General features: G+C 51.9%; 3 protein-coding genes across 3 annotated transcripts; all 3 read left to right on the top strand.

Moving 5' to 3' along the window:
* Window positions 1–4,864: 4,864 nt before the first annotated feature.
* Window positions 4,865–6,743, top strand: BDP81DRAFT_485908 (pectin lyase fold/virulence factor; the record flags this gene model as incomplete). Its single annotated transcript, XM_060595186.1, has 7 exons — window positions 4,865–4,955; window positions 5,141–5,418; window positions 5,490–5,737; window positions 5,791–5,870; window positions 5,936–6,177; window positions 6,242–6,314; window positions 6,382–6,743. The coding sequence occupies 7 exons, from the start codon at window positions 4,865–4,867 to the stop codon at window positions 6,741–6,743; spliced, it is 1,374 nt and encodes a 457-aa protein (XP_060437852.1).
* A 3,140-nt stretch (window positions 6,744–9,883) lies between these two features.
* BDP81DRAFT_335898 (pectate lyase) lies at window positions 9,884–10,667 on the top strand (the record flags this gene model as incomplete). Its single annotated transcript, XM_060585876.1, has 2 exons — window positions 9,884–10,205; window positions 10,270–10,667. 2 exons carry the CDS (start codon window positions 9,884–9,886, stop codon window positions 10,665–10,667), a joined length of 720 nt encoding a protein of 239 aa, XP_060437851.1.
* A 2,587-nt stretch (window positions 10,668–13,254) lies between these two features.
* Window positions 13,255–14,826, top strand: BDP81DRAFT_411811 (uncharacterized protein; the record flags this gene model as incomplete). The annotated part of the gene is made up of 1 exon (XM_060589174.1): window positions 13,255–14,826. One exon carries the CDS (start codon window positions 13,255–13,257, stop codon window positions 14,824–14,826), a length of 1,572 nt encoding a protein of 523 aa, XP_060437850.1.
* Window positions 14,827–15,032: the final 206 nt, after the last annotated feature.

The following is a 15,032-nucleotide window of genomic DNA, read 5'->3' as shown; positions in this document are numbered from 1 at the left end:
CATTAATAAGACCATTGTCGCTGCTGCCCGGGCCGTGCTCCCGGTCTGGCGTACTACGCCCACGGACATCCTGCTCAAGGAGTCAGGTCTTCCCGCTGCGGTCACCGCGCTGGAAGGGGCCAGACTACGCTTTGCCGCGAGGCTACGACGACTTGACCCTCAACACCCGCTGGTCCCCAGGCTGGAGGAACGCACCCCTGGACGCTCTGGACGAGACACACGTCTCCAGCGAACCTACGCGTTACTACCCCCATGCCCTCGGCCGGTTCTAGTCCTCCCGAATCCCCCCGCACCCCAGCGAGACACTAAAGAAGAAGCCGCTGCTGCATTTCTGCAGATGATAAAAGCGCTCCCGCGATCCGACCTAGTGATCTACTCCGATGGGTCCATGCTGTTTGAAGGCGCTGTGGGCTACGGATATGTGATATACCGTGGGCCCAAGGCCATCGCGGAAGGCCGTGGCCGCCTCGGCGAATACACAGAAGTCTTTGATGCCGAGGCCGAGGGGGCCCGTCAGGGCCTACGGCGAGCACTGCACCTAGCTGCCACCTCCCCCACTACAATCCATCTTTGCCTCGATAATACTGGCGTTCTCAACTTCATCTCGGGTTTCGGACGATCTCCCGCCAGCTCGCAGGCTGCTATGCTTGAGATACTCGACGCCCAGCGGGCAAGGGATATAAAATGCCACTGGTCGCCCGGACATACCGGGATCCCTGGAAACGAATTAGCTGATAAGCTTGCTAAAGAAGGAGCCGCTCTCCTACTGCCTGACCCTCCACCGCTAGCATCATACGCTGGGATAGCGAAGATGGCCCGCGCCAGAGCCCGTGGCTACCATTCACGATGGTGGCATACTTCGAAGCAAAAGCTCAAACCAGGCTATAAGAAAACTGACGCTGCCCTCCGTTGCCCTCCGGAATTGGACCTACGGCGTCCTCTTTTGCACCACCTCCTCGCTGCTCGTTCTGGCCATGGCCATTTCCACGCCTACCACAGGCGCTTTCAGCACGACGGAGACTTCAAATGTAACTGCGGGCGGAAATTATCGCCTACCCATCCAGTATATTGCACGAAGAACCGCCGTACCTCGGCGCTATGGCCGATTACCGGGACCGTGGACGATCCGGGACCACTACCGCCCCCGATAGGCCTGGCCGAAGCCTATTGGTACGCCCTGGTCAGAGACCCGGGTGCCTTTGAGAAGTTCGAGCGTGTGACGCGCTACTATGAGGCTCACTCTCTGCAAAGATAGCGAGCCCGAGATCCCGCGCCTCACAACTCTCTCACACACCCACCGACGCCTTGAGGCCCCGGCCTTACCACACCCCTCTCTCTTCCTTCCTCCTTTATCTTCTATATAAGAAAATATAAGAAAACAGAAAAATGCTCGCGTAGGCAAATATGCCTCCGAGGGCCGGTTACTTGTTGCGGCAACGCCGTCTGTGGACGGCGTAGGGCTGCTAGAGACCCACTCGCTTCTGCCGAGTCAGGGACCCCCTGCTGGCGTGCTTTTTGGAACTGAACGGACCCTGGGGATTAGATACTAAACTCCACTGCTCTAGGCACGAGAAGAAAAGTGTACATAATAGACTGCCTGACTTGTCGTACGCTATAATGGCGGCACGGCACATCATATGCCCAAAGGGCGCTCTGGTTGATCGGAGCTTAGTTACATAGATAGCTGGGCACCTGTCCCTGATGATGTAAAACACCACTACTACTACTACTACTACTACTACTACGACTTTGCAGCATACCACGAGAGATTCGCTCATCAAGATGCGTTGCTCAACTGCAGCTATGGGAAACCCAAGACACCAGTCCATTTCTACTTCTACAAGCGTAGACGCAAGGCTACACCGCGCTACCTCCGCCAACGTATAGCCAAAGCAAGCATTAATTTATTGTTAGGTTCTGCTAAGGGAGCCTCTCTTCTATGCGAATGGATAGAGGAGACCAATTTCTTTTCCGAAATTTGCCCGAGTCATTGAACAGGAACGTTAGGTGAAGACGGTAGCCTATAATATAGTTTAGATTAGTATAGACCATGTCGGCACAGCGCCCGGCACGTCCTTTTGTTACCAGACGTTAAATACATCATCATCATCATCATCATCATTGTCGGTGTTAGCCTGTAACATAGTTTAGATTAGCATAGACCATGTCGGCATAGCGCCCGGCACGTCCTTTTGTTACCAGACGTTAAATACATCATCATCATCATCATCATCATTGTCGGTGTTGTTGTTCTCGCAGTAGTGCAGCTAAGAACAGCCCATCGAGTGGCGTGAAAGAGCTGCAGCGGAAATGTCACCCTGATTGAGTTGGTTGAGCAGGTAATCTGCAGTCATCATGGCGCAGGTATGGTAGAACACAATTCTGGGCTTTCAATCCATGAACAGTCCAAGGCGGGGTCAAGGAAGTTCCGTTGCACAAGCCCGGACAGTTGGGTATCCATGCAAAACACACTGATGAGTCGTTTGATGCACGCCAGGATTTTTGACTAACAATCCTTGTGGTTTGTTCACGTATAAGCTGTGGCAAGCGCCCAACCGTAGACCTCTACCTGGTAGATTCAGATGCTGAAGTCGCAGGTCAATCGCTTCCACGATGGAGTGGATAAGTCAAAGACTGGACTTTCTCAAATGCGATCTGAAATTGCTTGAATTTTCTCCGGAAAAGTCTTTCAGGATACGGACTGTGACTTTACAAAAGGCTGACAAACGTGTGAGTTCCCAGCTCCTCTCCTATGGCCCAGCCTAGGTCGACCTAACCGCGTACCGAAGCCGAATGTCTTGGACTCCACAACAGAAGATGCATTTCTCAAATGGCTAGAATTAGTAAGTAAACAAATCATTCTTGACTCCATCCGGATTGGCATGCTTAATATATCTATTGTAGGAGAAGCCGCCTCTTGAAACGCCAGGCTTAGTGCTTGTGATGCATCATAGGCTGGATGCGACCGATCCGCTAGGTGCCAGATCACTGCCATACGGAGAGAGTACTTTCAAAAAAGTGGCTCAAAAGCTGTATCAGCATCGTTCGCTATCGCTTCTATTCAAGAGAGCCTCTACCGCCCTCGTCTGCCACAAACCTGTGGTGTGGGAGGGTAGTCACCCTTTGCCATCTTTAGGTATGAACTTCCAAGAAACCCGATCGTTCCACCGGACACGATTCGCACTCTACGTCTATTGTGCAATTGGTATCATGAAGCCGCGAGGCAATCTAACATGAAGCGTAGTGTACAACTGCAAGTCCGATACCGAATCCCCGCGAGGGATGAATAATCCAAACGATGTTGCGTTATCAGTCACTTCGTTTCCGACCCTTGGCACAGGGTACGCAGTCATGTACGGCTGTACGCAGCCCGTCATTAATTTGACTATCAAGTGCCTGGAAGACGTTTGTGGACAAGTCTATCATCCTCTGGCTATGCCAGTAATATTCGCGGAACTGGAACGCAAACGTCTGTTGGATTTGCTTGACTTGGAGAAAACGGCACTCGAAGAACGCATCTTGGATTTGGAAAAAAGATTTCGAGGTGACGACCAGAATTCAATTTCCGAAAAGACAGATTCTGAGTCTGCCTTGCGAACAAGAGATTGTGTGTCGACAAAACTTTGGGTAGAAATCAGTAAGCTCCAAAACGGGCTCCATAGTCTCAGGATTCAACTGCAGAACATGATCGAACACTCGGAGATTGTAGCTAAGACGTACTTCAAGCCTCCTATTGAAGGCAGCGATGAGATTGATGAACACGTCGAAGAGCGGAGGCTAGGTAGCAGGATTGAGATGAGACTACGCGAGATGGTAGATGAACTGGGAAGCAAGACCCGAAGTTACGAAGGTCTCCTTGGCGGCATGTCACTCGCTGCGCAAATGGTGAGCAGATCTAAATCGTTATCATTAATCACCCGGTTAGATCACTGACGCTAATGGCTAGGAATCAAATTACTATACAAGACGAGACGCCAAAGTATCCATCATCATTGCAAACGCTACGAAGAGATATGGTAGCCAGATGAGAAGCATTTCACTACTAGGAATGATATTCCTGTCTGGGACATTCCTCGCCGTAAGTTCAACCCTCTCGGACCCCTGTCATGTGTGTGAGCAGACATGTAGAAACAAGCAAACTAATACACCGCAAGTCGCTTTTCTCGATGTCCTTCTTCAATTGGACTCCTCTAGATGGTGATCAAATCATCTCGCCGTGGATTGCTCTCTATTGTGTCCTTGCAACAGTGATCACGTTGGTAACTGTCTGGAGTATGAGAAAGTGGATGGATGCAGAAGAGAGAAAAGCCAAAAAGCAGATGATTGAGGATTTTAATAGCGATAGCGACTCTATTGTTTGAATCCGGGCTGGATATGCGCAGTAGGCCTTGGACATTTCACAACCTCAAGAATTTCTTTTGCAGTCCGGAATGAGTGCGGGTGCTTGGACACTTGATGGCCATTGCCACGGAAGGCACGGAGGGCCTGGACGGAAGGAAAGCTCATTCCAGAATGTGTAGCCTTTAGAACTCGAAAAAGAATGGATGGCTACCCTTTCAAACTTAGTGGAAGAACTGGCCCGTATCACAACAGTGATTGTACGAGTTATTGAAGTTATCCCTGGTCCAAGTCGCGCGGGAACATGCTTTCCCCGCAACACCCCCCCGCCTCCGCATCGTTAACCGCCAACCGATCGGCACCGTACAAACTTAGTCATGAACGTGAAGAACTCCAGGTATTCTCGTACATCCTTTTCCATGATTCGTGCAAAATCCACCCGGTCGAACGGCAACGATGTAACTCCGATGCTGGCCCCAAGGAATCCGGCGCGAGAGTTCAGCGCGACTGAGAAAATACGACGTTGATGTCGCGGAGACTCAGCCGGGAAAAGCCCGATTTGACGATGCTGGGAAACTATTCAACCCTTGGGCGCCGTCGCGCTTTACCGGTGGGAGGTAGGGCTGGGGTTCTCACTATTTTTCAGCTGATGTTCTGAGCCAATCCTGTTGTTCATTACTCTTCCACCCCTCAGTCACTGGACCCCTTGTTCTCAGCTCAAGGAACTGTTAGTCTATTACACATTGTCTGAACATGCGCCGTACCTAGGCTGTTGGCGTGCTTTGCACTCTACTTGCTTCAGCCTCCGGGGTCTATGCACAAGAGACTGCAGACGCCGCGGAACGCAAGACATGCGTTGTCAAGGCTAGCGGAACCAACACCACCGACGACGCGTCTGCTATACTCGAGGCGTTCACGCAGTGCGGCCGGCGCGGCAATGTCGTGTTCGAGCCAACGACGTACTATGTCAACTCCGCTTTGAATGTCACTTGGCTGGACGATGTCGAGATTAATCTCCAGGGAACTCTGCTGCTACGTTACTGTTCCACGGCAGGCTTATCACCCACCTTCCCGATCTTGGTTTAGGCTGAGTGTTGCGCCAAGCCAAACAATACCAAGACTTTCGTTTGATGGCGATCGGCTAACGTAAGACTGCCGTTTGCAACTCGCTGGACGTCGGGTATCAGAATCAGTCCACTGCCTTTATACTCGGCGGCAATAATGTCCGTCTCAACGGTCATGGGCAAGGCACTTTCGATGGCAACGGCGACTACTGGTATGAATGGATTAGACAGCAGGCGAACACTTCCAACTACCCTGGTCGTCCACATGCTCTCACTCTCAACGGGTTGCGGAACTCTGTGGTGAAGGGAGTTAACTTCCTGAGAAGTCAGATGTGGTAAGTACACGTTTTGGCGATAGCGCATATCTGAACATCGCTGACTTAAACAGGACTCTGTCCATAATCTACTCTCACAACGTCGTCCTCGATAGCATCTTAGTCAACAACACTGGCAGTCGATTCCAGAGCTGTAAGACTAGCACCCCTTGCTTTGGATCTATGGGCAGAAGAATGAGCCTTTCTGACCTCACTTAGCGAACACGGACGGTGCCTACACGATCCGCTCCTCCGGCATCAAGTTCAACAACTGGACTGTCTACAGTGGCGACGATAGCATCTCTCTTAAAGCAAACAGTACTGATGTCAGCATCACGAACTCCAAGTTCTACAATGTTTTGGGCATTGCGCTCGGCAGCATCGGACAATACAACGACCAGTTCGAGACCATTGAAAGACTGAAGGTCGAGAATTGCTTCTTTGACAACACGTTGCATGCAGTAAGTCCCTTTGCCCTTCTCTTCTGATATCATGACACCCTTTTAGTGCTAACGACGTCGCCAGGTCTACTTCAAAACTTGGACAGACGACCAGAACGGCTACCCTCCTAATGGCGGCGGCGGCGGCGGGCTTGGATGTAGGTCCGAAACAGCGAATATGTAGCACTCTCTGAAAGCCTCCTAGTCACCGCCAATTTGTTTCAGTTGCATCGGATATGTCTTTCAAGAACCTCACCGTTCAGGGCATGCGCGGCGCTGCGTTCGCAATTTCTCAGTGCACCCGCTTCCGCGGTGCCCCCGGGGTGGGCAACTGCACCAACTCGCAGTTCCAGATTCGCGATATCACCCTCGACGGCATGGTAGGCACGACCAAGTCATCCCGCGTCGCCAGTCTCCAATGCAGTGCTGTTGCACCTTGCACCAACATCGGGCTCTTCGACGTCGACCTGGAGTTTGCCAACGGGACTGCTGCCACTTCATACCTTTGTGGAAACGCCGTGAACCCCCAAGGCTTTAACTGTACTGGGACTCCTTGTGTGGGAGGAAGTGCAACGGGTGAATTCTGAGCGAAGAGGTCTGGGGCTCAATTACCATAGAGTGAATGAGGGCAGAAGATATTCTGATCGATGGGCGTCTGGCCAGGAGTGTTGTTCCGGCGATTCCGGAGGAGCCGAGGTTGAGTGTCAAAGCCTTGCGTAAACATAGTCCCTTCGAACGGTTCCTCCGGGCACAGAAATGCAAAACCTTTGCTCGATCAAGTAGTTTGTCTCCCTTCAGCGGCCAGCAAGCTCGTGCCTGTGCCCTTGACCTCGCCGGCTTGGTAACATCCGAATGCGAAACAATTCATTGAGCAATTTATTTGTCCCGATGGTGCCTCTGTTTGTCGACAACTATCCACTTCCACGTCCGAGTTTCCCGATGCGTTGTCGGTACGCGTTTCTCATTCAGCGAGAGAATGAGACTCTCTCGCAGTGTCGGTGAAGCTCTATCTCAAGTCGTTTGGCGACCACTCTATGCCCAAATGAAATGACTCGCGTGAAGCCATGGCATCTCGGCCCGTAACTATCGCGAGCTTTGATCAGCTCACTGATCCTCGCCAAGCAGATGCTCCCGTGTTGTGGTCTGGAATCGGAGTTTCAATTTACAAAGCTTGGCACATTGCGTACGTCGAAATAAGCGCATCGCAACCCACAACTGCCCGAAACTCTGACTCAAGCGTCTGCCCATAGTTAAAGTGGACATTTGGACCGTTTGGCTGCTCGACACAGGGGACCTGGGACGGTGAGAGGACGCCCATGTCTGCGGAACGCGGAGCTGTGAACCTAGAGTCGTAGGGCTGCTTGTTGAGCAAAGGTAATTCAAGGCTCATGGAGGTACGCAATCTCATCAACTAGATGTTGACGCTAGGCAAATTGTGGTTTATGAAGCCGGATCCCACATCCCGCAAGGTCCTGTCTTGACTCTTGTAGATGAACTCGTATTGCAAAAGTCAAGGACTAAGTTGGAGGGGTTCTTCGAGCTAGAGCAATTGAGAGATTTGTTCTCCAGTCGTCGGTCCACGCCACGGCGAGGTCAAGGTATCCCATCACTTACTTAGGGATGCCCAGCCAAGGAACCTGGGCGCACATATTGCAATCATTATATGGCTTATTTAAACACACCAAAGGGTTCTAGTAGTGCACGTGTGTCGTGTAGACGATAGAAATATCGTAGTATCGTTGCATTCCCGATCTTGCTTATCACGTAAGAACGGGCGCCCGAGTTGTCTCTCCTCTCACCTTCTTACTTCCCTTTAGACCAACACGACCGGACGAAATACGTCTGGTTTGAAGGCTGCCGATCAATGGAAAAAGGAGATTTCCATCAATGAGTTGCAGGTTCCACAGCATCCATCGCATCCAGAAGGGGGCTTGGCGCGATGCCAAGACACGGGATATGTTCACTGTTGTTTCTAGCCAATCTGCTCTCAAAGACTCTCAACGGTGCGGCGAGACTTGGCAAGGGGTTGCAGTGCCAAGAGCCTCAAATGGCCTTAGTGTCGACGCGCTTTGCTTGACTCGAAGCTCTTGGCGTCGTCCGTCCAATTTCCATTATTATTTTTCCACCGCAAATGCCCCTCTTCTGAAGTTCTGGGCGCACCTCTGTTCAATCTTGTGACACTTGACGGAGAAAAGCCCCGGATTCATACTGCAGTACCGGAGCACGTTCTATGATCTACCGAGACAAATGCCCGCCCCAGTTGTCAGTGTCACGGTTCACCAGTAATACTGACCCCGGCTCCATGTCTGCGGGATTAGTCACGGTAGTCGAAGTGATGCGCGTTCTTTTTTTCCCTAAACGCCAGTGGCCCTGCATGTGCGCAAGTAAGCTACTGTTTAGGCTTAAATTTCCAGCTGCAGGTTGGGGATATTCTGCTCGCCTCTTTGATCCGAATGTCATTCCAACCGCGATAATATCAGATAACCTCAGATAACCGCCAGGATTCTGCTCGTCCACCTGCTGCTTCTGATAGTGTCTTCCACACCTTGGGAAGCGTTTCCTCATGGGGAACGCTGCCGGCTTACACCACCATTTCGGCCCCTCCCTTTGAGCAATGCGCCGCGTTGCGTGATGCTCTTCCATCTCGAATCCGTCTCTAAAATCGTACTCGAAGGCGACTAGCACAGAAATGCACCCCGTTCCTGACCCTCATGGTACCCATACGTTGGCAGTGGTTCAAGCGTGGGGCTCGGAGCATCCATCGGAAGGGCCTAGATGCCCGAGTTGGAGAATCAAGCCCCCGGGCGCCGTCTCTTTGCACCCACATTCTCAACCACCGACTTCCCAGAGAAGAGACGACCATCGCCTACGTGTCCTAGCCAGGAAGCAGCTCTTCCATTCCCCACCCCCGATGAGACTCACACGCAAAAGGGGGCTGTGCTTGAAGACATCCCCCTTACCTACCCGTATTGAGTAGATTATCTGCCAAGTCCTACCAGGCCAGCAAGGACGTACGAGATGTGCTCACATTGGCTTCACCAAGCTGTTTGACCTCGGCGTCCGCAAGCCACGAGGACGGCCACTACAGACCACTATCGCCCCCAACAGGCCCCGAGGCTCAGAATGTCCCAAGATGTCGAAGAGAGAACAGATGGAGTTAGGCACGGCCGTAGCGCCTCCACATGGCACATACAATAGACTATCTAGGGCCTTTGACTACCGGGACTAGGTTGACGGCTTCCATGCCACGACGTGCCAATTGGTGGGTTATGGGCATCGGTACATGAGAAGCATGGATGCTTGGGCGAGCAGCGCGGCCGCCACCCACGTACTCGGGCGAGGATCCATTGACGGCGTACCAGAGTTGATTGCTTTTGTGGTATACCGGTGCCAACGTCTGATATTTCCACCAAGGAGATTCTTGGGCACTTGGCTCTCATGATTGTAGGTGGAGATATCGGACGGTTGCTAGTGAGTTGGTGCTGTACAGTCTGGACTTTTACGATCAATGTGAAACTCCTTTTCCGCGATGGAATCTTGGAATGCCTCCTGGTTTAAGCTATCATGATGTTAAGGAGACGACTCTGAACAACATAAATACTCTCGGAAGATCCTCACAGTTCTTCTTGCCCTTCTCTCTTCACCATGCACACTCAGGACATCATCCAATAGCCTCTCAGTCTCTCAAGCCCAGCTTCTCTCAGCAAAACCAACCTCATCTCTCAAAATGCAGACCAAGGTTTTCGTCTCCGCCCTCGTGGCTGGCATGGCCACCGCCCAGACCCTCAACATTCCCACTCGCAGCGGTTCCATTGTATCCCTCTCCGCTCCCTCCACGATCTCGGGCTCCAAGGACTTCGCCAACAAGGAGTTCGACCGTGGTCGTGCCTGTGACACCGACGCCGACACTGGCAGTGACTCCGCCGTCTTCATCCTCGAGAACGGCGCCACCCTGAGCAACGTCATCATTGGCGCCAACCAGCTCGAGGGTGTTCACTGCAAGGGTGCCTGCACTCTGAAAAACGTCTGGTTCCGTGACGTCTGCGAGGGTATGTTCACCCCTATCTTCTCTCCTGAACTCTCCAAGACTTGCCTACTAACCGCCTTTTACAGATGCCATCTCCGCTCTCGGTACCGGTGACGTCCTTATCCAGGGCGGTGGCGCCCAGAACGCCGCAGACAAGGTCGTCCAGCACAACGGTCGCGGCACCGTCACCATCGACGGCTTCACCGTCGTCACCGCCGGCAAGCTCTACCGCGGCTGCGGTGACTGCACCAACAACGGAGGGCCCCGCAACGTCATCGTCAAGAACGTCAAGGCCAAGGGCGTCAAGGAGCTTGTCGGCATCAACTCCAACTACGGCGACGTCGCCACCATCTCCAGCACTTGCGGCTCCAGCGTCTCCAAGGTCTGCCAGGAGTACAAGGGCGTCTCCAAGGGCAGCGGCGAGAGCTCCAAGGTCAGCACCACCGCCAACTGCAAGGGCCAGACTTCTTTGTCTGCTTGCTAAGCGGGTTGTTGATGCTTTCCCGTCCTTTCATATTTGAGCGTGGAGTTTCAGGGACAATATCCCATTGAGCGTGTATTTGCTTCTTTATTCCGACTCACTAGACACTAGTCTGTGTGACAGGACAACTTCTCTGTATATAGTAGCTCGGCCTCATCAGCCTATACATATTGCTGCTTTGACAAGCTTCCCTATGATCTGTGCCCTTCTCTGCCTTACCCGCCTTGCTCTTGTCTTTATCCTGGTTACCGTTGAGCTGAAGGCTCTGGTTGGATGGTATCTTATGGCCGAATTTCTCACGCGGCCCATTTTTCTCTTTCTAATTGCTCTCGTGCCCTCTCTTCCAGAGGATTCGTGACCGGAAAAACCCCGCTTGTCAGCATCTCCCAGTCCATGGAGCCAAGTCCAACTGATTGTAAAGGATCTTGCTCCAGGAGTAAGTCTTTTCCGACATCCTCTTCATCTCCTATTACGAATGGGCACAGGAGGTTTGTCGTACAAAGACGAATTCGTAATTGCCGGCCAGCAATTACGCCTTATTTACCACAAGGTTAGAATGACTGCGGTCAACAAAGGTATTGGGCACATCTAAGCCCGGGCGGTTGAGGTTGGTCATCCCACGCAACACCAATTTGGGCCTGTCAAGCTCGGCAATCGCCTCAGCAGCTTCGATCTGAACAGTCGCTAGTTCATTGTCGAATTTGGTGGGTAGGATTTTGGCCCAAGACCCGAGAGCCCGTTGGTGTCCACCAGCGAGCCCTCCGTACCCGTGGTGAGACCGGCGCTAGGAGCGAGTCTCGCGCGTCCTGCCTTCCCACCCCGCAAGGAATCCACATTCATGCCTGCATCTCCTTTGGCATACTGTCTTCCATGTTACATCCGAGCAGAGACAAAAACGTACACTTCCAGGTTTCGGGCAATGCTTCTCTGTGTTCTATTTCTGCTCCTGTTCAATTCCACATTATCCTTGGCGCCATTCGTTCCATGTGGGGCATGAGGACTACGACATGCTATCCAAGATGATTGCCTGGGCATTCTGAATGGTTCTGTTCCTGTAGACGATTCTTTGTCGTGACAAACCATCGAGGTTTACCAACTCCAACAATAGCCCCAACCGGGGAACGTGGCGGGACATGTTTCTCCCGGTTTCCTCCTGAACATCGGTGGTAACGGAGAAATCTAAAGTTTCTCCAGCCAGTGGGACACCAAAGCATGTCATCATGTGTCATAATCACAGTTTTCCTCTACCCGATGGTTCCAAGGCTTATTCGATGTCATACGTACAGCCAGCCATATAGGAGGTTATGGACAACCTCTCAGTCTCCACGACAAGCCTGACGCCGAACATCAGTCAGCAAGCTCCCAAGGTCAAGCGGCCCATACTTACCCCACAGGAAGACCGGGTTTGTGTAAGATAACCTATTCCGACAACATGGTTCCAGTCTGCAAGGTCCCGCGGGCGGCTAGCGGCATGCGCCAGGTTGTCCGCAACTATGTATGAGATCCATCGTTGTTCCTGAAAACCAGAACCACAAACTTCAACTTTAACACTGGGATGGCTAACACTTTTGTGGAGCTTCTCGTGACTCACTTTCTAGAAGTTCTAAGCAATGATTCTTCTGTTTTCTGGAAGCTTTCTGCCTCCAAGTTTTTGCTCGGGTGAGGAACAAACGATATTTCGGCTCTCAGAGCCGGGGGGTTCCAAGGTCTGAGCCATTAAAAGTACATGTACCATTACCTTATGTTTGAACTATAAGATAATACAATCCATGCAGGTCCATTTATGAATTCAAGTACCCGTCCCTTCGTTGGCATACCGGTTGGGCGAGTCATACGAACGACTGAAGTAATGATATCCCATCGAGTGCGGGAAAACGTCAACATGTACTTCTCTAATTGTCTCCAATATTCAAATTGTTTGAGAACGTATCTATATTGACCGGATATGGCAAGAGGTTAGCGCGGCATATTGAGGAAAAGTCCGTGACTTGTTATTGCCCTTAAGAAAAAGTACGTCTTGAGATATTACCCTTATCTCGCACTCGACGGGATACGTAAGGTAGTGGTGATCAAGTCCAGTCCCCATCCATTTGAATCCGGCTTTGACATACTTTCTAGCAGTTTGGGACGAGGCTATCTCCGTAAGGTCGGGTTCACCTTGATGGTGAACTTCACCTTGAGCTGCCCCACATCACCACGGCAACATGTCACTCCCCGGTGTAAGGTACGCATCGTAGCCCTTGATCATGAGCGGTTCTTGGAGTACCGGGGAGGCGAAGTCTCTGCCGTGTCCCAAACCCTTTTGCTTTTCCGCTGTACCTGGCTGAACGGGAAAAAGATATATAATCTCGTCCTCCCCCGCCCCCCTTTTGGAAGCAGTTGGCCTCCCCAGTCTGCGTACAGTCTACACACCACTTTTCATCCACTCTGACTATACGCCTACAAGATCCTGAACCCCAAGCATTTTAGTCTCATCACTTTCGGATCAAGTTACTACTGTTTATCAGTGTACTTGTCTCTTCCTACTACATCTTCTTTTATTCATTCTTCTACAATGTCTACCTCCATTCAGTCTGCTACAAACACTACAATGGCTGCACAGCAGATTGTCAAGAAGATGTCTGGCGTCGATGTGACCTTTGGTCCTGGCCTGGATATCAACAGCGTTGTCATTCCTCCCACCAAGCCCGCTGACTGGAACGCCTATCTTGAAAAAAGCTACAACGAAAGCCAGTATGTCTCGTTCACGAGTGCAAACATGGTTAAGCTCTTTTGGTATACCGCAACTTCATCGGCCTCTCTCAGCTTCCGTGATGCTACGAAGTGTCAAGAGATCGTGCGCCACTTCAACGACGGGAAAGCTGGAGCTTGTGGCAAATACGTTACAGCACAAGTCTTGCCTGGACAACGGGGCCCATACGTCCAGCTCAGCAAGCTTCCACTCAAGGTCACCACGTTGGACATCACTCGTGGTCTCCCAGCGTTACTCCATCCCAGTCACATCTCTATCACTCCCAACGCCAAGCTCGAGCCCGCAGCCCAGCTCCAAGCCATCAACAACCTGGTCTCCTCTTATGGCCCCATCGCGTGGAACGGCGAAATCAAAGACAACGACGCGCTCAATGAAGTCCATTTTCAGTTCCTCAACGAATCCGACGCAAGACGGGCAGTCGAAAAGCTTAACAACACGATCCAGAAGGCTGCTGGTATCAAGCAGCTCTACGCGATCGTCACCCTCTCCCTAGACTACGTCATCCCAGCTCAGTGGGCCAAGGCACTGGAAGATGGAGAGATTCTTTCCCGCGGACAGGCCATCTATACAGCCAACAAAGAGAAGGCATGCCTCCGGTTCGAATCCGTCGACAAGAACTCCATCCTCTCTAGCAGAAAGGACATGGATGAGATCCTTGACCATTTCATGGAACCATACGGAGATAACCGCAAACCTCTCAACTTCGCGGACCCCTGGCGCAGAGGCTGCAGCGATCAAGAGTGTGCCATCTGCTTCTGCCCTCCAGAGCATCCGATTCAGACCAGCTGCGGACACGTGTACTGCACCACCTGTTACGAGCACACAGTCAATTCCAACGCAAAGGACGCCAGCCAGAACGGAATAAAGTGCTTTGGCGACAACGGACAATGCGGCAAACCTTTGAGCATCCGCGAGCTCGTCTCCAACCTAGGGACTCTCGGCGTTGACCAGCTCATCGACAACACTCTGAGCTCTTACTTGCAAGCCAACTCCGCAACGTATCACTGTTGTCCTACGCCCCATTGCGAACGCATCTATGAGGTCACTCCCGCGGCAGCCGACAACAAGGGCACCATCCAGCGGTGCATGGGCTGCTTTGAGATCCTCTGCACATCGTGTCACGTTCAACACAACCATAACGTCACGTGCGACAAGGCTGAGGATCACGCCAACGGAGAAGTCCTCAAGTCTCTCGGTATCAAGCCATGCCCCAGGTGCAAGATTCCCATCGACCGATATGTGGGTTGCAATCACGTGGCATGCACTTGCGGCGCACACGTCTGCTGGTATTGCATGGAGGTATTCGACAACGATGCCGACTGCTACGCACATATGGCTGCCGCTCACAGGAACTACTACGCTGGACAGCCTCAGTACGCGGACTTGGATGGACTGGCGGACGAGCACTGATGGGTAGCAGCTCGTGTCTGCACATCAGGATTGGGTCGGGGAGGTTTTGGGTTTCATTTCATTGATTGGGTGTCACTACCACTACTACTTCTGAGAGCTATCGGCGCTTGCATGGTTTGATTATTTTGGAGTACGGGAGCAATTGATCGCATAGCCTCAGATTGATGTCAGACACAAGATGTCTAGACTTATTGACGACCTGTCAT

Source organism: Colletotrichum phormii (assembly GCF_030913505.1).
Source record: "Colletotrichum phormii strain CBS 102054 chromosome Unknown BDP81scaffold_43, whole genome shotgun sequence".
In the NCBI taxonomy this organism is placed as follows: Eukaryota; Fungi; Ascomycota; class Sordariomycetes; order Glomerellales; family Glomerellaceae; genus Colletotrichum; species Colletotrichum phormii.
Note: the sequence above shows the minus strand (reverse complement) of the source record. Positions and strands in the feature narration are given on the sequence as shown.